The sequence below is a fragment of the Poecile atricapillus genome, chromosome Z (assembly GCF_030490865.1).
Source record: "Poecile atricapillus isolate bPoeAtr1 chromosome Z, bPoeAtr1.hap1, whole genome shotgun sequence".
NCBI lineage: Eukaryota > Metazoa > Chordata > Aves > Passeriformes > Paridae > Poecile > Poecile atricapillus.
Genome location: NC_081289.1, coordinates 73,119,911 through 73,146,717, shown reverse-complemented (window position 1 = coordinate 73,146,717; position 26,807 = coordinate 73,119,911). Strand labels below are relative to the sequence as shown.

The window sequence follows — 26,807 nt, the reverse complement described above, 5'->3', positions numbered from 1 at the left end:
AAAAGAGCATCTCCACTCAGGAGGTTTAAGTGCTGACACAAAGTTGTTCTTAGTATAGGCAGAAGAGATTACAGATCTTTATGAGCACAAAAAGCTCATGGGAATTTTAGTCTGTCCCCTTAATGATGTAGTTCTGAGGACTGACATCCAAGGCAGTTGATAATTTAAAAGAAATTCAGGAAAAAGTGTTTGTAATGGTACCACTCCTTAGCTAAACATGTTTTGTGCTTTTGAGTGCGATCCTAAAAACCACTCTATTAACAATTTTGGATAACAACTTGTTTTAGCAAGACTAGGGAAGAAGTTGTACTTCGGTCATGTTGTGTTAATCTTGTGCAATTTAATGCATCCATTTCTAGCAAATCACTTCACGTCAATATAAGCTTGATCGCTCCAAGGAAGTTATTCTTTCCAATATTTAGTATCCATCCATTTAAGAATGCACACACTGTACCAAATACTGTGTTACAACAAAACATGCAACAGTGAATTATCTCTATAATCAGGTGCCTATAACACATAATTTCACAATTTACAGCTTTAGTGGTGGGGAATACATCCATTATGCCATCTCTTACAATAATACCCTGTATATTCAAGATGATCAATTCAGAATTTTCCCTATGAAACAGCTTTGTGCTACCAGATGCACCACAATCAAAGTATTAAGAGTAATTTAATAAAGAGACAACTAAAGTGCAGAGCCTGAGGGATATATACTTTTATTTATGTTTCTGCAGAAAGAGGTTACGGAAAGACTTCTGCATGAAGATGAATAAAATATTTTCATTAAGCTTCAGATGCTGCCCACTGCATTGCTTTTAAATAAAAATGCATACTCTCTATCAGTCACAGCAAAGTAGTAAGTAAACTTACAGCACATTCTCTTAATATATCAAAATGTTTCCAAAGCAATATTATTGAACTTATACCACAGTCCCCAGTAAGACCAAGCTGCACAAAGGAGGCAGTAGGGAAACTTATCCAGTTTAAGTGCTCTTCTTTTCTTCACCCAGCAAGTTCACTGTTGCTTTCTTGGCTGCAGGAAAATAAAATCAAGTTTAGTCATAGGCCTACAGACAAAGAGGGTTATCAAATGTTCTCAAGCTGTATGAAAAAAAAATTCCTTTTACTCATAAGAGAAAGAACACAGAAGAAAATTATAGCTTTTTTATACATGTAGATAAAGTGATAAAACTGATCACTGAAACATTTTAAAAAATAAAACATAAACAAGGATAAACAAGTACAATAAACATTACAAACTGATACATATATATATATAACCGTGGTATTGTTAAAATAGGGCTGCTCATGGTTTTAAGGACATACAGGTTTGCAGCAAGAAATATACCATAATGATAAAACAAGCCTCGAGTAATGCTAATATTGGTGTGTACATACATATGCATGTGCATGGTTTCTCCAAAAAAAAGCCTGTTGTATTGTTATGGTGGAGAGGGTTTTTTGTTGTTATTTTTGTGGGGTTCTGTTTTGTTTGTTTTGTTGTCGTTGTTTGGTTTGTTGGGTTTTGGTTTTTTTTGGTGGAAACCTTTATATATAAAAAATAGGAAAAAGAAAGAGTAAGTGATGAAATGAGGACAGGAAAATCCCTTGTGCAACATGGAAGGACATTAATTAAGACACATGCCTAACAATACAGACTCAAGAAGAGTCATGCAGCAAAATTTCCAGGAATAGTTGAGCAAGCAAATCTTTTAAGCAAAGAGGAAAACTGCTTAAGCTGCTAAGATGAAATAAGACTGCATTCATTGTTTGGTGGAAAGGATAATCAAGATGCTTTGAAATAGCATATAGATAAAAATTCCTTCAAGTGAAACCTCTATTTTATCTACTCTAAACCCTCTATTTTATCTACTTAATACATTTCCTTCTCTTATCCATAATATCAGATATTTTAGAATGCAAAGGTTCACTACAGAATGCAAGGAAATAAAAACTTAAGCAATCTACAGGCTGTGATAACATGTAAAAATAAAACATAAGTAATTCCTTTAAGAGTGGGGAATCCTTTGACCTCCAGAGGAAGGAAAAATGAAAAAAACATAGAGATAGGAATATTGCACTTTCCATGTTGCTGTGTTTTGCTGTTAATTGTTTGCTGCACACTTGGGAGCCCTTCTATACTACCAGGTATTTGAGAGAGTGTTTTAGGAGATATGAGGATACACTAGAACAATAACTGTATTTATGAAAGGTATGTCTGGACCTGCCTCTAGAAAGAATGTTTTTAGTGATGTGTACGGTGGGAACACACACAAACAATTCAATTCCTTCCACTCAATCTAGCCTAACTGCAATTCTAGACAGCAAGATCCACTGCAACCCCCATTTCCCACATTTAACTTCTCCATTATAATTTACATCGTCTTCTTGCAATTTATTTTTGTTTCCTCCAAATGATGAATATTGAGTGCAATAATAAGAGCTCCACAGTGAAATTCCCACTACTTGCTGTGACCAGTGAATGGCCTTTTGCTCACCCTCTTTAGTGATGGTGTCTGCAGTCTCTGCAGCCTTGTCTTTCAGGTCCTGCACGACGCTGTCCAGCTGGGCCTCGTGCTTCAGGAAGAAAGGACGGATAATCCGGTGGTAGAGAAACTCTGCCCCGTTGGAAGGGCTTGGAGCCATGCACCACAGCAGGAAGCCACACTGTGAGAACAAGGACATCGGCCTAAGTGGAACGAAATCTGAGTAGGAGACAAGGTGCCTTTCCTAAGTGCCACAGAACTGAGCAGATTGAGAACAGTGACTCGTTCCTCGTGTGGTCAGGGCTCCAGGAGGGTGCACGCCAGGACAGCTACACACAGTGAATCTTTATACTGGAATAATTTCATGGATAGTGTAAGGACAAAGGAGGACTGCAGCAGTAAATCTAATCTGGTGCCAGGTGTATCAAGATTACACGCACTTTTTTTCTCTTTAAGGGAGAACTATAAAACCTGGTTAGAAAAACATCAGTGTCTCTCAATATTTCTAAAACATATGGTACAGGCCTGACTGAACATATAGGTCTCTAAATTACCCAAATTCAGCCAAAACATATCCCTGTCCTCTCTGCCTCCCTTCCTTGAAAACATGGTGGGGGAAAGAACAGGATTGTGTGTACCCCAGAGGTAAACTGACCAGGAGGAGAGATAAACCCAAGCTACACACAGTGCACAAACAAGAGTAATGAGTAATGCTTCTGGATTACAGTTCAGGTATAGCTCTTAGAGCACCATCTGCTCTCTAGAAAAATCAAGGCCCAAAGTGTGGGGTCATGTTTCTGCATCTTACAAAAGGGGATTGGAAAGACAGTTATTACATGTACTACAAATCCCTATCTTTACTACTGAAACACTTTTATTTGGCTCCAGTTTCACTGCCATACACCACACAAAGACAGCCATGCAGAGCAAGATGAACCATTTAAGAGGCAGGGAGTGTCATAAAATAAATTTGCTTGAGCTATAAAAATATATATAAAATTATTTTACAGGATAAAACTGCAACAAAATTAAGTGCTTTTCCTCAGCAATTGTACAGTTCTTTCTGTACACAAATAGTACAATATTCTTCCATGTCAAAAACCTCTCCAGAAAATGAAGGCCAAACAGCTTTTCTCAGACTACCCTTTCCTGAAACCTGAAATAAAACAACCTCAGCCTCAAAACATGCCTTTCTTTCATGTTAGACAGGATTCCACATGTTTGAGGATTTCCACACATTTCTGAGTAGAAAGGAAACAAAACACACAGTCTTCTTCAAGCAAGCCATCCAGATATTCTGGAATATGTCTCCTCTGTTCTTTCCTAACAAGGTATACTGAGACTGAATGTTCTGTAGGTTCTGCTCTTCACTTCTGTAAAATTTTGGCTTTGTCTTCTCTGTAGTGCCAAACCAATTTACCATCCTTTTGGGTTAGCATTAAACTTTATTCTTTAAACTATTTTATTGTAGTGTCAAAACAGAATGACTGAAAGAAGTGTTTTCCCAGAAGAGAAAGGAAGGTTTTTTTTAAGTAAAGTGTTCACCAGAGAGATTGGCCCATCAGGAAAATTCCACTGAATTAAAACAAGTAATTCAACATGCAATAAAATCTGGCCCCAATAAGTAGGAACAGATGAATTAAGTATAGTTAGAGAAAATAAAGGCAAAAAGTGCCTTTATCAATATAAATATTGATTTTCAAAAGCTTCAATTCTTTGGAACTTACTATAACAGAAAGAATACATGGTGCGATCTTGTCTTTCATTAAAAGCTGAAAAGTACACTGACTTTATTTCCTGTTCAAGAATATCTGATCAATTCCTGAAAGTTATTTCTCCCACAAAACTGCACAAGTATCTCAACTTCTACGCAAAAATGTTCATTCTCCTTTGTTTTAGAAAAATCCCTCAGATGTGAGTCCAACTTCCTCTAAAACCGAAAGAAATTGAAATTTCCCTTTCCCTGCCTAAGAACAAAATGAATAATTTTGATTTGACAGCTTTGTCTCAGTCTAGCTGATAAAAAAGTAATTATAGATTCGTTCTCAAATACCCATTACTTTTGAATTGTACTGAACCAGATGTTTATATGCATTTTCTATTGGACATGTACCAAAGTTGAGATTCTCACCCTTTTCAAAGCCTGAGAATATTAGACTGCTAACTTAGTTTTCTATTTTATCCTTGTCTCTCATTAAACTGAATTAACATAGGCTATTGAAAATAAAGTGGGTTGTAAGAAGTTCCAGCAAGCTCAGAGTGATAAAATTGTTAAATGGGGAAAAAAACCCAAACCCAAAATATATTCTTTGTAGCACTCCAGACCAGACAGAGGAAGGAATGGACTCCACCTGAGCTCACTGACCTGCTCACTTGGAACTGCTCCTAGCAGCTGTCTTTGCCCTGGCAGGACCAAATTTTGTTCAGAAATAGCATTACAGTACTTCAAGGCAGAACCATAAATGGAGTAGGGAGTCTCACTCACTCCCACCACCAAGAATACTCATAGAAAGATAAACTCTGCTACTTTCACTGGCTACTGTACTCTAACACCTGAATGCCATAGAAATCTTTAAATCTTGAACAGAAGTACTTAAAAACTAATCATATGCACAAGAAATCATGAGTTACATGTATGTTCTGTGCTTCAGAGATAAAAAAAGGCAAAAAGATAAATAAGAAGTGGGAATTACAAAAAAAAAAAACCACAAAACATAAAATCCAAGAAATGTCATCTGGAGAACAGAAGTATATACAAACATAATAACATATTTAAAGGAGTTATTTAACATGCCTTTCTCCCACACAAAAAATCTTCTAGTTTGCTGAAAACTTTAATGTCACAGAGTCTAAACTCTGGACTTTGGGGACTCTGGGAGTAGCTGTGCTCAACATCTCAGCCATACACATGAAGGTGTTTTGAAATACTAAGCAACTAAATCTCAATCTGGAGTGGAAGCAACAAGCTGTATCAAACAGATGTGAATATGCAAATTTAGAATGTTTTGAGAATGAAAGCAAGCTCGAAATTTTCGTGAATGACATACCTGTGCTTCTACTTCATGAAAGAGATATGGAGACATCATAACTACCCTCCAAGAGGTTTTAGCTCATGGATGGAATGAAGTGTGGAAGCTGCCTGATTCCTCCTTCTCCCCATGTGGAATAATCTCCGTTCTTCCACCAATTCAGCAATGCTTTCTGATTCAACACCTGCCTGCCTTTGTACAAGGACAGTGAACCTCTCCTACCAACCACTACTGAGAGCAAACACTTGGCTCCTATGTGCCCTCTGCAGCTATCGCAGAAAGCTGTGTATTGACATAATTCCTTGTGTTTGCTTTTGCAGAACTGAGAAAAGTGCCTTTCACTTGATTACAACACTACATGTAACTGTGGCACTCCTGATACCATTTTATCAGCCATTTGTGGTCTTTATCTGCAAAGTCAACCTGAATCTCAGTCGTGTGCTCTTCAGAAAGAGAGCTGTGGTGGCATGAAGAAATCATTGCCAGATTTTTTTCCACTAAGAATTTAGAAAAGCAGCTCTGAAAACACACTGTATGAATTCAGAATTGTAAGTATATACTACTGCAGATGATGGATTAAAAGTTATTATTCTACTAAAGTAGAAGGTGTCCATATGATTGCCACAGCAGAGGCTTGTTAAAGACTGAAAAGGAACAAGGCAGAGGTGTAAAACAGCTATCACAGTCCATTTTTGTCTATAAAATATGGCATTTCCTGGAAACAGTTTTTGGCATCTTCAGGTCTTATCATTAAAATTTTAAATGACCCTGCCACAATAGCTGGCAAGCAAATTGTTCTAACAACTTTGGTGGGACTAAACCAGGCTAACAAAACAAGAGAAGAGAACAGCCTACTGAACCACAAAACAGGTAACAATTCTTTGAGAAAAACAGCAGGCTTTGCAGCAAGCCAGAATGTCTTCTACCCAGCAGCATGCAGAGTGATCAGCTATCTCTTAGAAGAATTTAAAATGTTAAAGTTGACTGACACCTTAGATCACCAACAAAGCTTGGAACACATTAACCAAACCATTGATGATAGTCAAATCGCATTAACAAATGCACATTAGCAACCATCTCCTCTGATACCTACCAGTTCTTTCCAGGAAACCGAGCTTAATTAAAAATTAAAGCTGTAGGACAGATTATTCTTGTGTTCCAATTTCCCTCTTTGCTAAAACAGTACAGATGTTACTACCTCCTTCAACAGCCTTCATAATTTTACTCTCCACTTTTACTAATGCACTTAAATCAAAAATAGAGCCACTCTGTGGGGCTTACCATGTCTGTCATTTGTCCAAATTTACCTGAGCACCAAGAACTGTCTTTGTTTTTGGGGTAGGGGGGCTTATGGGACAGTGTCCCTTTATATTTCCTAAAACACAAGACCTTTCCCTTCCACCAACTTCCCCTCTTGCCTCACAAAACCATCAGCTGTAAAAGATCACTTGCACAGTACTGAATTACACATAACCTGCATCTAACAAAAAGGTGTGACCTGGGAATGATTCCAAGTGAATCTGTTGTCATCCACCCGTTCCTTGAGACATTAGATCAGCTATATCAAAAGGTCCCATTTTAAGAGAGGGGTCACATAAACTTACATACCTTTAGCATGTAGTAGAAAGGGAACCAGGACAGAAAGATGTCAGAGAAGAATTCAGCTATGCTGAAAATGCCATACACAACCCAGTAAGTCAGCCACTGCGTGTCATCATCTTTGTTGGGACTTTCAATGGCCTTGATTCTGCAAGGGAAACAAATCAAGTGAGCAGAACAGTAGCCTCAGTCTCATCTATAATGATGAAGATTTTATGATTCAGATTCCTTGTTATGTGTGACTCTCCATAATTGAATTACGCCAAGAAAACTAATTAGTATCTATCATACAGACAGTGTGTCAAGATCTTTGAATGGTAAAGGTTTTCCCTACACATCACTTCAAAACTAAAAGATACTCAAGCTATTTCTAGCTATGGGATTATAAAGAGATTAAAAAAACAAAAGCAGTGGGCATTCTGACCTTATTAACAAAACAAGGGGCAAGAAAGGGAGGGGATAATCTTTGGCTATAGTTTCGGTTCTGGAGGCACTGTGGTAATCCTGAGCAGAAGGCTACTGTACATCAGAGTATTATTGATCCACAAAACAGATAACCTGAGTGAGCCCAGGCCTGTGAGGCACAGCTTGCCAGTGATCACAACACCTGCCTAGCCTTGCCTACACCCATCAGTGACCACCCTCCTTCTCTGGCAGTCGGAAAGGAATGATGAACAGAGTTGTTGTCTTGGATGAAAAATCCTACAATACCTTAAGTTATCAAAATGGGGTAACCTTGCCTCCAGACAAGGTCTGTGCAGTGGGTTACATGTGGGCCAGAAATTCATTCAGTACTGCATAGGCTGGGGTTCCCAGCACCACCAGTGGTATAAGACTGTCTATACTATTCTTTGGTTTTTTTACATAGTTAGCTCTAATAATTAGCATTTTAAATGTACTCATACATACATGCGCTAGATTCCTCTTTGAAAAAGTGAAGTTATCCATAAAATTTGCTCTAAGAGGTACTTAGTCTACATAAACAGAGGGGATCCAGATCCATGTGCTGAGGAATATGTATCTGCCTCACCCAATATATTGCTCTATAAATTAATTCCTACAGGACTTGCAAAGTCTGATGTAGACTAAAATATTAAGAACAGGGTAAAACAACATCTACTAAAGTATTGGGCTCTCTGCATAATGATTTAAAGGACTTTTGTTCTCCATCTGCTATAAGAATGTAGTTCAAGTTTATACAGTTCTAAAAACCAGAAACAAAAAGATGCACAAGTGCTCTTTCAGTAAAAGTGGTGAAGTGGAGTTTCTGGAGCCACTAAATTCCAGATTAGCACTGCAAGACATTTTAAAAGAAAATAATAGCAAATATAAGCCTGATGATTTTAAGCTTAAGAGTTTTAGAAAGCATTTGTCCTTTCCACTCATGCCAGAGGATTCAGTTTAATGAATTTAGTTTAAAATCTTCTATCACTTTTTCCTTTAATAATAAGCAGCATGTGTGAGATGTACCAGAAGTGCCAAGTTTTCTGTTAGTTCCTTTAAAAAGGCAGAGTTAGGGAGGTTTACAAGGCAGAAATCAGAAAGCTGGCTGCAAGTCCATTTCCTGGTCTGTGAATTGAGAAAGTGAATTCTGTAACTTCCTAGTTCTGTAAGTCAGGGGGAGCAGGGGAAGTTGAGGGAAATAATTCCTGTGACATGCTGTATGTTTTAGCAAAAGCACTGGCAAACCCACCAGCTGCAGAGGGAGCTGGCACAGCTGCTGGATCGAATTACTTTGAAAAACAGCACAAGGATCTGATAATCCATGCATTATTTCTGCTGGAGTGTGAGGCTGGCCAGCAGTATTCTGCAGTGGGAAAAGCAGCAGCCCTTGCCATACCCTATCAATAAGGGGATCTTACCAAGGCACAGCACCAGCACAACTAGAAAAACAGGTTTTCCACAGGTTTTGCAAGAGCTGGTCGAACTCCTGCTATTGCTATCCTCACAGGCAGCCCTAGTCCAAGCAGCCTCCTCAAAAGCAGTGACAAATCCAACTGCTCCTACTCCCACTGTAAAACACAGCTTTTCCATGCTCACACCTCTGAAGTATTCTTGGAAGATCAGGTGAAGGGGATGTACAAAAGCAGCCCCTGGACATCACAGGAGTTAAGGAAGAAGGCTATAGAGCTATTTTCAACGTGTGAAACTGCACTTCTGGAGGGAAAGTAAAAAAGTACATGGACTAGTAGGGATGTCAGAGTTGTGGAGAAATGGAGCAAAGAAAGGAACCAATTGCAGTTTCTCACTTAAGTGAGAAACTTTCAAGTTAAATAAAAGTTGCTGTAGAGCGTGTAGAATGTGAATTCCTTTAGTTCTACTGACAATTTCTCCATTAGAGGAATAGAGGCTTATATTACCACAATAAGCATCCTAGCTTGGTGTTTGGGAGAAACTGCCAGCACTCTTCCTGTTTTCCAGTCACCACGTGAAGTCATATATGGATTTAAGGAAGCATTGCTTCATTTTTTTTTAAAAACATTATTAAAATCATCTTGGTAACCACAAAAATCAGCTTTCATTAAAAAAAAAAAAAAAAAGCTTACAATCTCCATTTTGTGGCAAAAGGCAGATGGCATATCACTGTGTTAATGGGCCGGGCTCTATTATCTTCTCTCCTCTGGAAACAAACGGCCTTTGAGAGCTCCTAAATACAGCGCCGTGGGTGTGCTCCCTTTGAACGCTGACCATCTGCTGCTGTAGTTCCTTAGGGGATACATGAACAGCACACTTGTATTGTCAGACAGCCACAAGCAGCAGCACTACAAGAAGTCAAAGCCCTGCCTGATTTAGCCAGCTGATGTACGCAGCATTAAATCCACACGTGGCTCTTTTTTTACACACTGTAGGGAACAGCACATCTCCCCTCCTGCAGACGTCTGATCTTGGTGAGCAAGGTCAGGGGCAGCCCCCTACCACAGCCAGCAGGCGACAGCCACGTCAGCTGAAACTGCTCCTGCTGGCCATGACTCCAGTCCCAGTCAGCGAGAGAGAGAGGAAGGGAAAAGCAGGTTACAGAGGGCCATCAGTGAATGGAAGTTTTAACTGAAGTCAAGGAAAGGCTAGTATTTTATAAATATCCTGCTTTGAAATTGGGAGTATGTTCCTCAGATCAGACAGGGAAATCCAGCATAACATGTCCCTGTTGAATACAATGGGAAAAAGTTACCTCCATCCCTTGCTACTTACACACCATTTCAATAGTAAGTCACAGAAAATAGTACAAGCACAATAAGTTATGTAGAATATCTGAAAAGAGAGGGATTTTTTTTTTATCTATTTATACCTACACTCCTTTCAACATGAGAATCACAACAAAATTAAATTTAGTCTTTCAAGTTATTCTAGAAGTATTATCCTGCTGTAATGGCCTGTACAATTAAGCTTAGGAGAGACATCACAGACATTAAACACTTAGAACACTTAATCATTCTCAGTAACACAAGAACACGTCATCCTTCTCCATGTTAAGTCACCAATCAAGCAGGCTGATACTCAAAATGCAATCTCCATCAGTAAGTGAAAAGTTATAGAGCAAAGGCACTGACACTACATCCTACTTTAGGGTTGCCTTCTTATAAGTTATTTCTGTGTTGCAAGAGCAAATAAGTCAGTCTCATTAACACATAATATCATGATTTTCTAGCAAATGAAAGACCATCCAAAGGCAATAGCTTCAGACTTTAAAAAATTATACCATTTTGTCTGATTTGGCTGATTTCACTAAATTCCAATTTCGTTTGGATAGTAATTACATATCCCAAATGATTTTTTTATACTGCTCAACTACTCAACTACTAACCATAGAGGACTTTAAACAGAGCCTCGAAAAACTACTTACAGTAGTTCTGCACCTTGGAGGTAAAAGCAATCACTAGGAACAGCTTCAGTAGTCTGGATAATAAATACCACACAGCTCAGTTATTTTAAAAACAGCTGCCTGACCAAGAGCAAAAATGACCTGCTGTGGGCTGGCATTGTGATGGGTGGGGAGCCAAGAGAAACTTCATTTTTAGCCAGGTCTGTTCCCCAGTAACCCTGCTAGCTGGTGGTGCCAAGAGGGAAGAGTGAAGGCTGTCACATTCCGTAGTAGTCCAGGGCTCCCATCTGCTCTGTACTTAGAGTGTCAGAGCACCGGCTCAGCTTTGATCCTGTGCATCCTAAACTCAGTAAAACTGAACCCTAGATCAAGTGTGGTTATTTATCCTGTTACTGATAGTAACAGACACTGGTCTAATTTTAGTAAGTTGCCAAGTAGACTTCTTTCACTTAGAGCATCTGACTCATTTCAACAAAAAAATCAGCTCTTCTCTCTGTTGCTCCTCAATTAGCTCTGGCATAACAAATAGTTTGTTACAGTAAATTCACACATATAGTACTCACAGGCCAAGTTATGAGTTTGGAGTGTGGTTTTAATGAGCTGAATCCAGATGTGGGAGGCAGAAATAAAAAAATGCCAGATTTTATTGCTGTGGTCTCATGTGAAGTGATTAACCTTATCCCTGCAATTTACAAGGTGTACCTGAGGATTCACGTAAAAATAAAGTTACAAGTTCAAGGCAAAAGATCAATCTCCTTTAAACCCAGGGCTCATATTGTAGCTGGGAAAGACTGAACCATTTTGTGTATCCTTCCTTCAGTTTTCTGGTCAGTGCCATATGAAGTGAGTAGGTAGGCATATTTGTCACACCCTTAACCAAGTGTAAGTTTGGGTTTGTTTTTTTTCACTTAAAACTCCGTGAAATCACCTATACTTCTAGAGCTTATGCCTACTGGTCTGCCCTAACTCTATACAGCAGGCTGTAAAATAATTTACTTCTAGCTGTCTATCCAGACACCTGTGCAGAATCAAGACTCCGCTGCACCACAGCCAGCCTTAGCTTGGTGCCTCCCTGTCATCCTCATGTCAGACTCACCCTGGCAAGCTGCCTCCCTGGCATCTCACATCATTTCAGTGAAATAAGTACCTTTGCCCTTGGATTCACTTTATCATTTTGGCTTCTACATTTCTAGCCATCACCTAAAAGCCTTCTGCTTTCCATCTTTCCTCCTCCTTACTGACTACAACAGCAGTCATGCATTTGCAGATATAGAAAAGATCTTCCTGCCAACTGCACTTATACAATTGTTGTTATTAAAGTCTACCAGTTCCCTTCTATAACAATTTTGTGTATCTAGCAGATGGGAGCAGAAAAAACTCATGAAGGGTAGCAGGGGAGGGTTTCACTGACCATGCACAGATACTATTAGAAGACACCAAAAAGCTACATGACAGTAGCAAAAAGGATTCTAACTGTATTTCTTGAAAGGAAATAGGGACTGAGGCAGCAAGAGGAGCACATGCCATTTTGCCCACCCATGGAGTCCTACAGCCTACATGTTAACTCAGCACAAAACTAGATTCCTGAAACAAAGGGTTAAAAAAACAGGCATCCTCTCGTTTCACTGCTCTCTGCTCATTCTTGGCCCCCCCTTCTCCAGGAACAAGTATTTGTAGGGCCAACCAATGAGTCAGTTCCCCAGTTCTGACTCAGGTCAAAACCAGCTTCCCCAAAACACAATCCCACACACGTTGGCTGTTCTGCTGGGATTAAGATGTGCTAGTGCCTCAGTTCAGAGCAGACCCATCTGTATAGCAAGGACCTTTATATTTTTAACCTATATGTACGCTGTGGAAGTAAAACTAAAATTTTCATATTGTTATCACAGTATTAGATTCCCTGCATCTAAACACTTGCTTTCTTTAGAAAAGAAAACACATAATTTGTTCAAATGACCACTAAGATGGCTTCTAAATGGCACTCTAAAACGTAAAATACCTAAAACTCAAAAAGTGAGTATGCTTGGAGGAATTGATTTGGCAGAACATATTAAAAAAAAACATCAAAATACCCTTTTAAGTGTCTGAAGCCTCAGATTATTAGGCACAAGAGAAAACAGCACAAGTGCAGACGGATTTGAAAATTTTCTACTTATATTTATACTGGGCATTGTGAATCTGGTTAGATATATCAGCTCTCTCAAATCATATTATCAGGCAGCATTTATTCTGAACTTCAGTACATCAAACATCTTTTTCACGATGGAAGTAAGCATTTGCCTTAAAACTTGTTAAGAAAAGGAAATTTGCTGCCCTAGTTCTCAAGAAACACAAAAACAATTTTATCTTTCCTGAATAACTGTGATCAAAAAAAAAGCAGTGTTCCTGTTTTAAAGGTATGAAAGAGGAAAAGGAACTAGGAGACAGACCCAAGACACCACGACAATATTCAAACTCGAATTGAGTGTTTATACTTTTCTACAATCAATCCAGATTGTTTCCTGCTAGTAAAATGCTACGAGCAACATTTACATAGTAAAAACAGCTGAAGTGACATAACAGCATAAAATTAGCCAAAGCAGAGAGAGATTATTGTACTATACTGCTTTTCTCCCTTGAAGACATTAGTAAGTTCAGACATTTTATTGCCCAAAGCTATTTTCATCTTCACAATTTTTAAACCAAGTATGACAGCACTTAAGAAATTTCCAATCCTTTGCATACATTTCTTAGTCATCAAAGGCTCCCTTCCTGCTTGCACTCTAATTTTACGGAGGCTGCTAACCACCACTAACTATGGGTGGAGCTACATTTGAACACGCTAGCTCTGGAAAGTTTAGAGAAGCAGTGAGAATGCTGGCAATGGTATTTACACACTTGCCAACACTCACTTTTTCCATCTCTAGCCTGATTACTGCCTTGTGCAGTTAAAACTTGCTAGAAGTTTAAAAATTGTGTCTATCACCTGTGGCGAACTTTTCAGTGCTGTTGTACTGCAACCACTACTGCTTCATTTTGCCTCTGCTAAGAGACTCAGGTGGGCCCTTGCTGTGACATGTCATAGACCTGGATTTACAGGGAGATTCTTGTACTGCCGAAGGAGAAATTCCTCCTTGTATAAAGCCACTAAAGATTTACCCAAGGCAAAGCTGAAGGTGAACAAGGAGGAATAAGGAGGGAAACAGCTGTGCCTGCCCTAAGCTGTATCAGGCATTAAGCAGGGAGCTGCCCCCTCCCCTGGCACTGGTTTGCACCACAGTGATGAGAAAGTAGGCAGCAGTTCAGCTGCACCACTTCACACCATCTGCTTGGTCTAGCAGTTACAGCCTCCAGCATTTCTCCACTGAAATTCACACCTGCTGCACTGCACACACAGTGAATACAGAGAATGACAGAGACCAAAGAAAATAAACTGCAGATTTATACAAAGCCTGTCAGGCAGATAACTGCACAAAACTATCCTGGTTTCAAGCATGAACAGACTCAACTCTGAGCTGAGAGTCTCTGGGTTTGCTATGACTCCAATATAGTTTCTTTCAGGAAAGAATAGAGATGGACAGTAATTACCATGACTAAAGTAACCCAGAACCAAAATCCCAGTAAAACAGATTTGGAACATGCCTGCGAGTTACCCATCAGGCAGCCTGTTTGCCATTTTAAACAACTGTAAAGACCTGATGTCCCTTGCAGAGCACAGACATCTGTCCCACTCCTTCATGAGTGCCTTTTCTGCTGACTAAGAGCCTGACCCACTACTTCATCTCTGGCCATAGCAAGGTGACAGGAACTGCATGGCCTTCAGGATTCCTTTCCACCCAAACCATTCTTTGTTTTTCACTTAAGCAATTCAGTTACTGACAATGGAGAACTGATACACTGACCTACTTCACAAAAGAAGAAATTAACCAAAGAAAAGTAATCTGCTTTTTCTCTTTCAGTGATTTTCTGAAACGTTTCAGGCTTGGTTTCATTGTTGAAACACCTGTGTAAACATCAAACTAACACCCTGCACAATCCATTCCATTTACAGCTCCTGACCTCTTCCAGAAGCCACAGCTTTTAGAGCAAAAGGCATTTGAGGGTGTGTGCAGCTGATGAGAACAGCTGAAAACTGTTTTCTGTTCAATGCTAAGAAGCAAATCCAGTACTGTCAGTTCATACAGCAGGCTCTTCATCTGCCTTTCCAAGAGGGACAAACCAAATAGCAGAGAGGAATAATCAAGCCACTCTAGATATTGTTCTTTATGTTTGAGTCTCTATGCTTTATAAGCAAAGGGGATGGCACACAGCAGCACCCTGACTACAGTACATGACCCAGAGCAGCCACAACAAAACAGGCAGAATGAAATGTGGATAAACTCTACATACCAGCTCTGAACTTGGGAGGGAAGGGCTGGGGAGGAGACTGAGCCCACCTGTGCTGCCAGCAAGCTGCTGCTGAAAGACACTGGCATGCAGCACACCACACAAGTTTTAAATTAGATTTTCACCTAGGATTATAATTTCCTGCTATAAATGCTTTCCAGCATTAAGAAGGCAGCTAAAGAACAAGCATTACCTTAACTGAATCATTAAAGTATGAACTGGGAAAAAAAAACCCGAACAGAACTGGCATTGTATTGGCATGGTTTTTTGTTTAAGTAAAAGTTAGGAGCCAAGGACATTGCTCCCATTATTTAAAAAAAAACCCAAAAACTGAAATACACCACAGTACTAAGATCTGGGAGGTAACTTTTCACATTTAAAACCACATTTCAACATGGAAAAGGGAGACATTCTACAAAAAGATTAAAAAAAAAAATCCCAGCTTTGAAAAAAAATAATTGGTAATGAAACCTTATTATTCATATTTGATATGCTACTGCCTTGCTTCTGCAGTTCCAAGCATTTGTATTATCGATTTAATCAGAATCACTGCATAATGGAAGGTTTAAAATATAATCCTCATCCAGTTTTAAAACAAATTTTAAAATTTAAATAGAATTTTAGAAAGTAATTACATAATTTTTAAAGTGATCTAAGTCAGACACAAAATATTACATAAACTTAATTACTACACAACCGTTTCAATGTTTTTAATGTTTGTTGGCTGTTATCTCCCCTTTCATATTTTAATGGAATAATACTTTTAAACTTATCTTTTCACTAAAAATTATTGTCTAGGAAACAAAACCTAAGTTTCTCCAGAGTTCTTGGCCTATAATCTCCAAAATCAGTGAACACCAGGAACGGCATTTAGAAAAATGTTGTTTGGTCTTAAGCATCATAACCACAGGGCATTTCAAGAGTCCAAAATTAAGTCAACCTCTCAAATCTCTGAAAAAAATTAAAGAAGCAACTCTGTATTGCCCAGGATCCAATTACAGAGAACATATTTTTAAAAGCTGCTGACTGTATTTAAATAGTTACATAAAAAGCAATCACTGTGTTTCAACACTATAGCAGTCCTGCTGGGAGGGACTCCCATTTGATGGATGTATTAGGTTACACAGAAGGTTTTATTTAGTACATTTCTGCAGTCTTTGATTATATGCAGTCCTGCCTTAGAGGAAATGCATTTTGGTCTAAAGTACTATATAACGCATGTGAAAGGTAACAGTTACTATGTTTTTAGGAATATCTAAGGAGCCCTTCCTCTGAAAAAGGAAGTATTTAGAAGTCTTTCACACTGGAGAGGAGTTAGTGTTCCTTCTCCCTCCCCCCCACCCCCATCAGCAGGCAGGTTTGGAGTAAGCAGCATTCTTTAATGCCCCTCTGTCTCCAACCCACCAGAGTACCCAGTACTCTGTACCAGTGCCTTCCTGCCCCCCGCTCAAACCATCAGTGCGAGTTTTAACAAACACCCTCAAAGCGGCCATACTCCCTCCCGTTTCCAGCAGCCAGGTACGATTCAGTTTCCTGCTGGAGATGACAAAGCTGGGAACCCAGCCCCAAAACATGACCCTCCACAAGAACCGCTTATCAAGTGCGGAAACCACCCGGCGTCTCCCATCTGTAACTCCTGACGTAGCACTCACGAGATGGGAGAAGCCTCCTTCTTCACCTGGCACCTGTACCTGCTCAAGGAAAGGGGTGGGCGGCAAAACGCTTTGGAGCACGGTCCCGGAATGCCACCCCAGACAGGCTTGGCACTGCCGCAAGGGATGCGATTCTGCAGCCACATCGGCGGGTGGCACCCGGAACCATCGCGTGCCGAGGGGGGCAGGAGTCGCGACACTCACGAGACGTAGGCGGGGTAGGCGAAGCCGATGATGTTGCAGAGCAGGGACGCGCCGTATCCCACCACCAGGTACACGGCCACGACCCCGAGGATGCCTGAGGAGAGAGGGAAGAGCGGTCAGCGCCCGAAGGAGCGGGGCGAGGAGGCGCGGGCAGGGCGCGGCCGCCCGGGGGCCGCCGGCACGGCGGCTGGGGCTCACCGCTAGCGATGTAGGTGCGGCTGACGCCGGTCTTGCTCTCGATCCGCTCGAGCACGGCGGTCATGCAGTTCTTCTCGTGTAGGAAGCGGTCGAACCGCTGCCGCATCGCCGCGGTCATGGCGCCGGTGCCGCCCGCTCCGCTCCGCGCCGCAGCCCCGCGCTCCCCGCGGCCGAGCGCAGGCGCCGCCCCGGCACCCAGCGCCCATCCCCGTGGCGCCGCGCCCGGGGGCGGCGGCGAGCGGCCGGAACCATCTTCCGCCGGCTGTGGGCCCACTCCGCGCCCGCCCTTGCGCGAAATGGAGGTCTGGGGGCGCGCCCCGCCCTGGCACACCCGGTCTCTGATGGTTCTGGGGGGCTCTGGGCGGGATGCGGCACCGGGCGCGGAGAGCTCAGCCAATGTGCCCCCGCGGCCTCCCGCCCTCCTTGCCTCGCTGGCAGGGGTAGATTTTTAATGCTAGAGGGGAGCCAGGGACACGGATCCGTGCAAGGATGGTGCGCCTTGTGCAAGTAATCAAACAGCGAGTCGGCTGTGTCGAAGATGGCAAGGAGAAGGAGGCCACGCACGTAGCCGGCTCCAATTGCCTACAGCTGCTAGAATGTCCCGCCACCCCCAAAACAGCGCGTGATACCATCGAGTTCAGACACGGTGAAAGGCAGAAAACAGATGGCAGGCATTAACGTGATGCAGAAGAAAGGTTATGACAATTTACGGGTACCCAAAAGGCGTGTGTGACCACGGCGAGGGCAGCAGTGCCTTGCTGTAACTGTACCCTGGAATTTTTGATGTGTGCAATGTTCTTGCCAACTAAATAAAATGTGTTGGCTATGATGTAGTCCTGGAAACCTCCTCAGCTGCGCTGACCCTTCCGAGCAATTCCTCTGCGTCTGACTCAGCATTACAACCAGTACTGGGACTCTTTATGTCCTCTTTAAATCTGTGTTGCTCCTGAGGGTGCCAGAAAATACTAATCAGTCTTCTTTTGTGTATGTCTTATCTTCACCTAAAAAAAAAATTAAATGTAAACATCGCATTGTGTTTTGGAGCTGTCAATATTTTGGGGGAAGGCACGTTGGAAAGAATTTAAATTCAATTTTTCTACTTTCCAGTAACTGTCTTGTTAAAGCAGAAGTGAGGAGAAGAGGGAGAATAATATTTAGTCTATAACCCTGGTCAAAAGGCTTGTCCTGTAATCGTAATTTTAAGGTTTTTTTTCTTTATATAAGGTTTCTGCTTTCTTTAATGGAAGAAAGAACTACAGTTAAAAGTGATCTTTGGAGGTTATGTAGTGCAGTCTTCTGCTCAAACTATGGCTAATGCTAAAGCTAGATCCTGATGCTCAAATGCTCAGGATTTGGACTCCTAGGGTCTGAAAATGTTCATGGATGGAAATTCTGCAGCCTCCTTGGACAGCTCTTCACTGCGCTTAACTGCAACCACAGAGATATTTTTCCTCACATTTGAAATTGAGATGTCCTTTCATGTCACATGTGACTGTTTCATCTTGTCCTTTGCCTTGATTTTTTTATACTTCTGAGGAAGTATATAAAAATACTTCACTTTAACCTCCAAACAGATAGTTATGCACTATAGTTAGTGCACTTAGCCTGCACTTCTGAGAAGAAGCACAACAGTCCCATTTGACACCCCTCCTATGCTATATGTTCCAGTCCTCTCTTTTTCCCTTGTCTGCTGGATCCATTTGATATGCCTTGGCTTTTACAAAGAATGTGAGGGACTGTTGGGACTGGAATTACATGGCATGAAGGGATACACTGGTGCTTTCAAATTAATAAAGATTAGTAACAGTGACAGCCTTAAGAAATGGTCCTTAACGAGATCTGTGAGAGATTTAATTCTTGGCTTCAAGCAGAGCAAAATTCTACACCTTAATTTAAAATACAGCAGTTAAAAATGCTAGCAACTCAACTGAGATTCCCTTTTTGTCAAGTATAAAGACATTGCTGTATAGAAATTCCCTGTCTCATAAGGAAACTTTAATGTTCTAATATGTCTAAGGGTTAAAAGTGAAACAAGGTAAGCATCACCAAAGGTTGCAGAAAGCAGTGTCACTCTGGTTTTACTTATGACTATGCTGGGATGTGGAAAAAGTACAGGACCTGCTAAATTCTAAATTAGTGTCTTGCTTTGAAGACAGGTGTCTGCTAGGGAAGGCAGGAACCTCCACTGGAATGAAAAATGTAAAGCCCCTCCCTCTGAATTATTATAATTTTGAAACCAAGGGGCTCTCAGGCAGAGATTTGGGGATAGGAATAACAGTTCTTTACTAGTATTTATAACAAGGCAAACAACAATAGCTACAGCATTAGCAAGAAAACAGAACCAGGGGCCCCGTGACAGCTTTCTCGGCTGAGACGGGAAGGGATGGAGAGGCTTTGTTTTCACAAACCCCTCGGGCAGTCAGTCCCGGTGCTCCTGCAGGGCTCTGAGGAACTGTCGGCTGGAACAGCAGGGATGAGCTGAGATCCTGGGCTGGTGGATGAGGTGAATCAGCAGCTTTGTGGCGGTGGCTGGCACTGCAGGATGTCCCAGCAGAGGGCCCACAGACAAAGAAGAAGAAGACAAAGAAGACAAAGATGAAGACAAAACAATGAAGATGAAGAAGATGACAAAGAAGAAACAGCAACAACAGCTCCGAGTGTGTCCTGCTCTGAAGCAGAAGAAAACAAGCCAGCCAGCAGCTGCTCCCACCCTCCCTTTTTCCTGCCTCCCCTCCTCTGGGCCCATCCAAACTCTTGAGAAGTCTCAAAGTCTTCTCAAGCACCCAACAAGTACCAGCAGTCAGGTTTCCCTGTAACTAATGGGGAAAATTCTGGTGAGAAGGAACAAAAGGAAGGACACCTAACCCAAACAACGAGTTATTCTCAAACTGAAGATTTGCAGACTTGGATTCTGGTTTGCAGGAGTGCAAAAGCCTCATGAAAACTTATTTTGGTCTTTTGGGGTTTGTTTCTCTCCCATGCTCACTCTCTTTACACTTAATAAGGTGCCTCTAAACATTTGGGGTTTTTTCATCATACCTATAAGACTCAAGGACTGAGGAGGAGAGCAGGCAAGACACAAAAGTATTATAGAAAAAGAGAATTTAATAAAAATGTTGAAACCAACTCAATTCCTACAGACTTTTCATAATAACTCACTCTCTGCTTTTTTGTATTTTTATTTAAAATTAAACTATAAAACATGGTATTAATAGCTCTCCCAGGTGATCTGTGCTAGAGAAATGTTTTCAGTGCACTACAGTGTGCTGTGTAAACTCTTTATAGCAGTAAGGTGCATAACCGTTTCGTTTAAGATACCTGTGTTACAGGGCAAGAGAAGAATGAGTTGGAAATTGGAAAGTCAAACAGAAATAAAGGCAGGGTGCAGATGTACAAAACACGCTCACAGTGAGAGACTTCTCCAGGGTCAGGCTGTTCGGGTATAAGCAGTTTATTATTTAGGTAGAGGGAGGAAGGGAACAGTTTATGCTGCCAGCCACAGCATAAACGTGCTCAAAGAGGGGGAGAGAGAGTGGAGAGAGGAGTCAGGGAGCATGAGGGAAGGAGGTAGGAGAGAGTAAGAGATGAGCGGGTAAGAGCAGGGAATAAGAGAAGTAAGAGAGGGCGAGTTAAGAGAGGCTAAGAAAGGAGCAGGTAAGAGAGTGTAAGAAGTTAAGTAAGAGAGGTGCAGAAGTTAAGAGAGGGTAAAAGTAAGAGCAAGTAAGGGCAGGTAAAAGTAAGAGAGCGAAGTTCTTGTTACAATACATTTTATCTTTTTCTGTAGTGAATATTCTAATTCCCAGTAACCAACCACTACATTACACACATTCTATAGAATTTACAGATAGCCTATAAGAACTACTACATTACCATACAGTGTTACATTTTAAACTCTAAAAGCTACCTTTCAAATTCTTCTCTTGCTGCTTGACCTTTGGATTCACTATCAACAGAAGGGTATTGTTCAATCAACAGGGATTCTCCTTCAGCTGGCTAGGCTATTGTTCTTTGGTTATATAGTAACTAGCACTCAGTATCCTATAGCTCAAAGCTAGTTTTCCATTCTATTTGGATTCTAGGTTTCATGTTTTCAGAATCTTTTGCTAAACAATCATATTCATAAGGTTTCCCTGTTTCATCTCCCCCAACAGCAGGGTACTGTACTAAAAAATAACAAGTCTTCCAGCTCAATATGGAGAACATGCTGTATTGGGCAGTGCTCTTTCATGTTCCCAAAAAAAACTGGAAATATGAACGGGGAAGGAATATTGTAACTTGAAAGATGTAGACAGGAAGGTTAAAGGGGGATCGCATGATCTGCTCAAGGAGCTCCTGCAGGAGAGGAAGAAAACTAGAAAAATGTAGCAGAACTGGCCCATGGAGGACCAAGACGATAAGTGCCTTTCCAACTAGAAAGATTTTAAAGTAGTGGTGTCCTAAACACAAGGACCAAAACATATATGCATCAGTAGCCCATTTATCCAGGCTACCCAGCCACTATCTGTAGGTTACCATGAAGTATCAGAGCTAACATCTAAAGTCACAGGCTACAGGACACACCTGGGCTGCAACAAGGAATTGCATCCTTAGAATTCTGCACCACATGGACAATGACAGGCTGCCTATCCTGCCTGCTGAGGGTTGTGCTGTGAAACAAACTAATAGAAAACAGTATATTACAGTATTATGTCGTTTTCATGATACTCCATTCTTCATTTTCACTTTCACGTCTGAATTTTTCTCTACCCTTATTTTTCCAGTTAATACAAGTCTATATCTTTACTTTTTCTCTTTGATGTTTTAAGTTATTTAATCTGATTTTAGGATCAGACTGGCCTAGTCACTGGATAAGCTCTCTTACTTCTTTAAGTGTCTTCAACACACTTCAACTGTCTTTTCACCCTGAGCTGTGGTCCACTGCAGTAATCAATCCAGAGTTGAAGGTCAGCTTGTGGCTTCAGCACAGGTGTGTACTTCATGGACTCACAGAATGGTTTGGGTTGGAAGGGACCCTAAAGCTTATCTCCTTCTGATCCCCCTGCCATGGGCAGGGACACCTCCACTAGACCAGGTTGTTAAGAGCCCTGTCCAACCTGGCCTTGAACAGTTCCAGGAATGAGGCATCCACAACTTCTCTGGACAACCTCTGTCAGGGCCCTGCCACTTTCACAGTTAGTTTTTTTCACAACAGAAAAAACTCACAAAGTTCACAAACTTACTCTCTTTGTTTAAAACCATTCCTCCTTGTCCTGTCTTTACATGCCTTGGCAAAAAATCCTTCTGTATCTTTTTTGTAGGCTTTATTTAGGTACAAGAAGGTGCTATAAGCTCTCCCTGGAACCTTCTCTTCTCCAGGCTGAACATCTCTCTCAGCCTGTCTCCCCAGGAAAGGTACTCCAACCCCCTGTTCATCCTTGTGGTCCTCTGGACTCCCTCCATGTCCTGCTGATATTGGGGACCCCAGAGCTGGACTTCCTCCAATAGTCTGCTTGATTAGGAGTTTGAATGGATGATCACATCCCAAGGGATGTGCGTGTTACCTGGACCAGCTGGTTAAGCCTGTTTTGGATCAATGTTGCCTAAACAATCCCTGATGTCTGGACCCATAGCATGTCATGTCATGTATGTAAAACAAAGTATATGTTATTGCCATTAAATTAATGATTACCTACAAAGTCTTAGATAGTAAGTTATTTGATCTGATTATGAAAGCACTGTAATGTGAGGAAAAGCCCAGTACAGAGTCTTCTGAACAGGCTCACTGCAGCCTTTGATACATAAAGTAACCACATGATCACTGGGTTCACCTTTTTCTTTGTTTCCTATCTCCTCCACAAGGTTCAGAGAACCTCTCCAGGGTTTAGGTACCATTCTTCATCCAAGTCTGCTACTGAATATATCTTATTAGTTATTATAATGTCTTGTGCATCACCACAAGTGTGGCCCTTTCTATGGTGCTTCTCACTTAATAAAAACCCTTCTAGATAATTTTCTTTATGGTTCTCTTTCCTTTACAATCAGAGAACCAAGATGAACACAGATTTAAGCTTAAATTGTCATTAACTTTTTTGTGGGTGATTTCCTTTCCCTAAAACTTGCTTCAATGTATTTTAAGTATTTATGTTTCTCCACGTGGGTGATATGGTACTGGTTCTATAGTATATCACCATCCTCCTGATGGTGTGTGCCAGCTCTTCACTCACCTTTTACCATATAACACATGGAGCAAAGCAGGGGAGTAGTGCTTGCATTGTCTCCTTGCATGCAAATTTGACCCCAAATACCAGCTTGTAGCAACTGAGGGTACTGAGTTCCTACTGCTTACAGAAGGTACTGCTTTTCAGTCCACTTACCGGCCACTTCCGTCCTTCGTTGGAGATTTTAGTGTAGAAACTGTTTATTGAAGGGATGAGTGTAATTAATGCCTTAGGCAAGCTGAAGAGATCAATCAAGAGATTGCAGACTCTCAAGGCTCTGCCTCAGTCTTTATTCTCATTCACATAAACTGCAAATAAGTGCTTATAGAGTTCTGAATCTGGCTAGTGCTTGGCATCTGAGAGTGTCTTCCTATCCAGTGCAAATCTCAATTTGGTGAGATTCTCCAAGCAAAACGTTCTCCACTTTCAGGTCTTGCTTGTCCTGTGCAATCCAGCTCCTCTTCTGAGATCCCTTTCTGGATGTGCAAATGGCTGGCCCCTTTTTTATTCTCTGCCACCTTCTCTCCTTGCTCAGTGCAAACAGACCACAACATCATTTTCCAAATATCTTATTGTTGCCTTTCTGACTGCCAGGGCTGACTGATAAGCACAGATTAAAAACCAGTTTGACTACACCACTGTGTGATTCTGCACATTGCTTGGAGCTGTGAGGTGGTGTAAGTACTGGGTGAGCTTCTCTGTGTTATGCCTGACCTTCCTACTCCGTTAATTGCCATTGGAGCTTGACAAAAGCTACTGCCAACTTTGCCACCAAAGCATTCAAGTTCCCTGGAGGATTTATCTTTGGGAAAATATAACCTGAATGTACCAGCTTTAACTGAACTTGTTTCATGTGAGCTAATGGGTTAAAGGAGTGCATGTTAGTTTATCAAAAAAATTAGAAAATGCACAGGAAGAAAAAGAAACTACAATGATACACAGCTCCAAATCCTACTTGTGCACCTATTTTTTCTTATGTCCATGTTCAGACTAACCTACTCTTCCAGCAATGTCTCCAAAATGGAGCAAGCAGAAATGTTCAAACATCTCTCCTCTCTCCCCTGTCCTGGAACACTGTCTGCAAACTTCCATTATGTTCTTCAGGTAATACATTTCTCATATGTTAAGGATCTGTACCATTCTAGGGTAATTTGTAACTTAGGTAACATTTTGACACATTTGCCTCTTCATTGTATCAGGCTGGGTATTCTTCAGAAACCATGAGGGGGCTAAAAGTAGTATTGATGTCATGAGATGTCAAAGTGCATTTTCTAAGCCACCTTTTTTCCTCTTTATTAACTGTAGGAGCTCTTGGTACCAAAACCACATGGGAGAAGGGGACCTGGACATGGGGGCAGTTTGTGAATGTAGCAAAGCAGGGAAAAACAGTAGCAGCAAGAGTATTGTGATACCTGAAATAGTCCAGATGATATAACTTTTCAAGAACCTCCTATATCTACTCTTTCTGGTAAAAACTGAGCTTTTTGGATCCCTGAGCAATGGGATTGATCAGTTTGAACTAATTCTAGCTGTTCCTCTAGACATATCAATAATACTGTTAGTGGGCTTTATCTTCCCTAACAAAGTACTTCTGTTAGGCAGTGTTAAAGTGATCCATCCATCACCTCAAGCATCACAGCAATAAAGGGAGTGGAGCAAAAGCCACTGTCAAGTATCATTTAGTGGAGTTTGCTGGTGAGCAAGGCACCAATGTATGTAAATACTACTTCTGCGCCTACTAAGACTGGACTCCAAAATCTTCTTACAATATTGTTCTTTCTATACCTGGTTGAATGCCCTTCCCTTATTCTTCTGGAGCTATCATGGAGCCTCCTGCTCTTTGTTATAATTTTGGAAAGGAGGCAAAGGATACATCTCTCACTGTGTGTCCTAACAGGCAATAACTGAACTATGAGTATACATACTTTCATACTTTTTGTGTCTTCAGAGTAATGCTGGACTGGTGTTTCTGTGGGCTGGTTTTGGCTGGGGCAGAGCTAATTAGCTAGTATGGAGCCTTGTTCTGAATTTGTGCTGAACACAGTGTTAATCATATTCCATGCCATACAGCATCATTATCAGGATATAAAGCTGTGGGGAGAACAAAAGGGGAGACATTCAGAGTGATGGCATTCGTCTTCCCAAGTCACTGTTACACTTGATGAGCACCATTCTGGAGGTGGCTGAACACCTGCCTGGTCACAGGAAGCAGCGAATTAATTTCTTGTTTTGCTTTCTTGTGTGTGCAGTTTTTGCATTCCCTATAGTTTAAGAGGCAATATTTATACTTACTAGACAATTTAGTCTTTATCTCAGCCAATGAGTTTTCTCATTTCGCTGATTCTCTTCCCAGTTCCGCTGAGGGAAAGAGCAGCCAGACGGAGCTCAAGTAGTTTGGCGAGGAAACTGCTTGAGGGGAAGAACAAGGGGAGAAATGCATCAAGTACTCTCTGCTTCTTGAAATCAGAGGCTGCAATGCCAGCAGGAGCTGTCGCGGAGAGAGCAGCGATACCCTCTGCCGGCAGGGAGGCTGCTCCGGGAATGCTACCGGAGCCGGTTTTGTTTCTCAGAATCACAGAATTATTCCCGTTCAGAGATAATCTCCTTCAGCCCCTCCGCCCTCAAGGCACGGTCACCTGGAGCAGCTGAGACAGGAACGCGTCCGGGTGGGTTTCAATGTCTCCAGAGGGGGACACTCCACGCCTTCCACAGGCAGCAATTCCAGAGCTGTGCCACCCCTCAATCTGAAGAAATTCTTCTTAATATTGCGGTGGAACTTCTTGTGTTTTAGTTTATGGCCACTGCTCCTCATCCTGTCACTGGGCACCACCGAAAGCAGTCTGGAACCATCATCCCCACAGGCACCCGCCTTGAAGATATTTGTATGCATTAATGAGATCCTCAGTGTTCTCCAGACTAAACAGGCTCAGCTCCAGCTGTCTTTCCTCACATGGCAGACATGCTCCCACACCATCCTCATCTTCACCTGCTGGACCCCTCCCGTGGTTCCCTGTCTCTATGCTGAGGATCCCAAAGCTGGACACAGCAGTCCCAGCTGTGCCTCTCCAGGGTAGGGCAGAGGGGCAGGATCCTCTCCCTCATGCCATGCCATGCCATGCCATGCCATGCCATGCCATGCCATGCCATGCCATGCCATGCCATGCCATGCCATGCCATGCCATGCCGAGCCGAGCCGCCGCTCCGCTCCGCGTCCCCTGTCCCGGCGCGCGGCGTTATCAGCGCGCCCGCGG

General features: G+C 41.6%; 1 protein-coding gene and 1 long non-coding RNA gene across 4 annotated transcripts; both read right to left on the bottom strand.

Moving 5' to 3' along the window:
• Positions 1-705: 705 nt before the first annotated feature.
• On the bottom strand, positions 706-17,556 carry REEP5 (receptor accessory protein 5). Of its 2 annotated transcripts, XM_058865283.1 has the most exons (5): positions 17,360-17,556; positions 17,162-17,255; positions 7,130-7,268; positions 2,505-2,673; positions 706-1,039 (listed from the first exon to the last, which is right to left on the bottom strand). In XM_058865283.1, the coding sequence occupies exons 1-5, from the start codon at positions 17,475-17,477 to the stop codon at positions 990-992; spliced, it is 570 nt and encodes a 189-aa protein (XP_058721266.1). In that variant the 5' UTR covers positions 17,478-17,556; the 3' UTR covers positions 706-989. The 2 variants fall into 2 exon arrangements, with proteins under 2 accessions (XP_058721266.1, XP_058721267.1); XM_058865284.1 differs by lacking the exons at positions 17,162-17,255; positions 17,360-17,556 and adding an exon at positions 16,997-17,134.
• A 2,095-nt stretch (positions 17,557-19,651) lies between these two features.
• Positions 19,652-26,714, bottom strand: LOC131592815 (uncharacterized). 2 transcript variants are annotated; one of them, XR_009280712.1, is made up of 3 exons: positions 26,193-26,714; positions 23,713-25,647; positions 19,652-19,894 (listed from the first exon to the last, which is right to left on the bottom strand). It is a non-coding gene; the product is annotated as an uncharacterized LOC131592815 (long non-coding RNA). The 2 variants fall into 2 exon arrangements; XR_009280711.1 differs by having other exon boundaries at positions 25,490-25,647; positions 26,193-26,711.
• Positions 26,715-26,807: the final 93 nt, after the last annotated feature.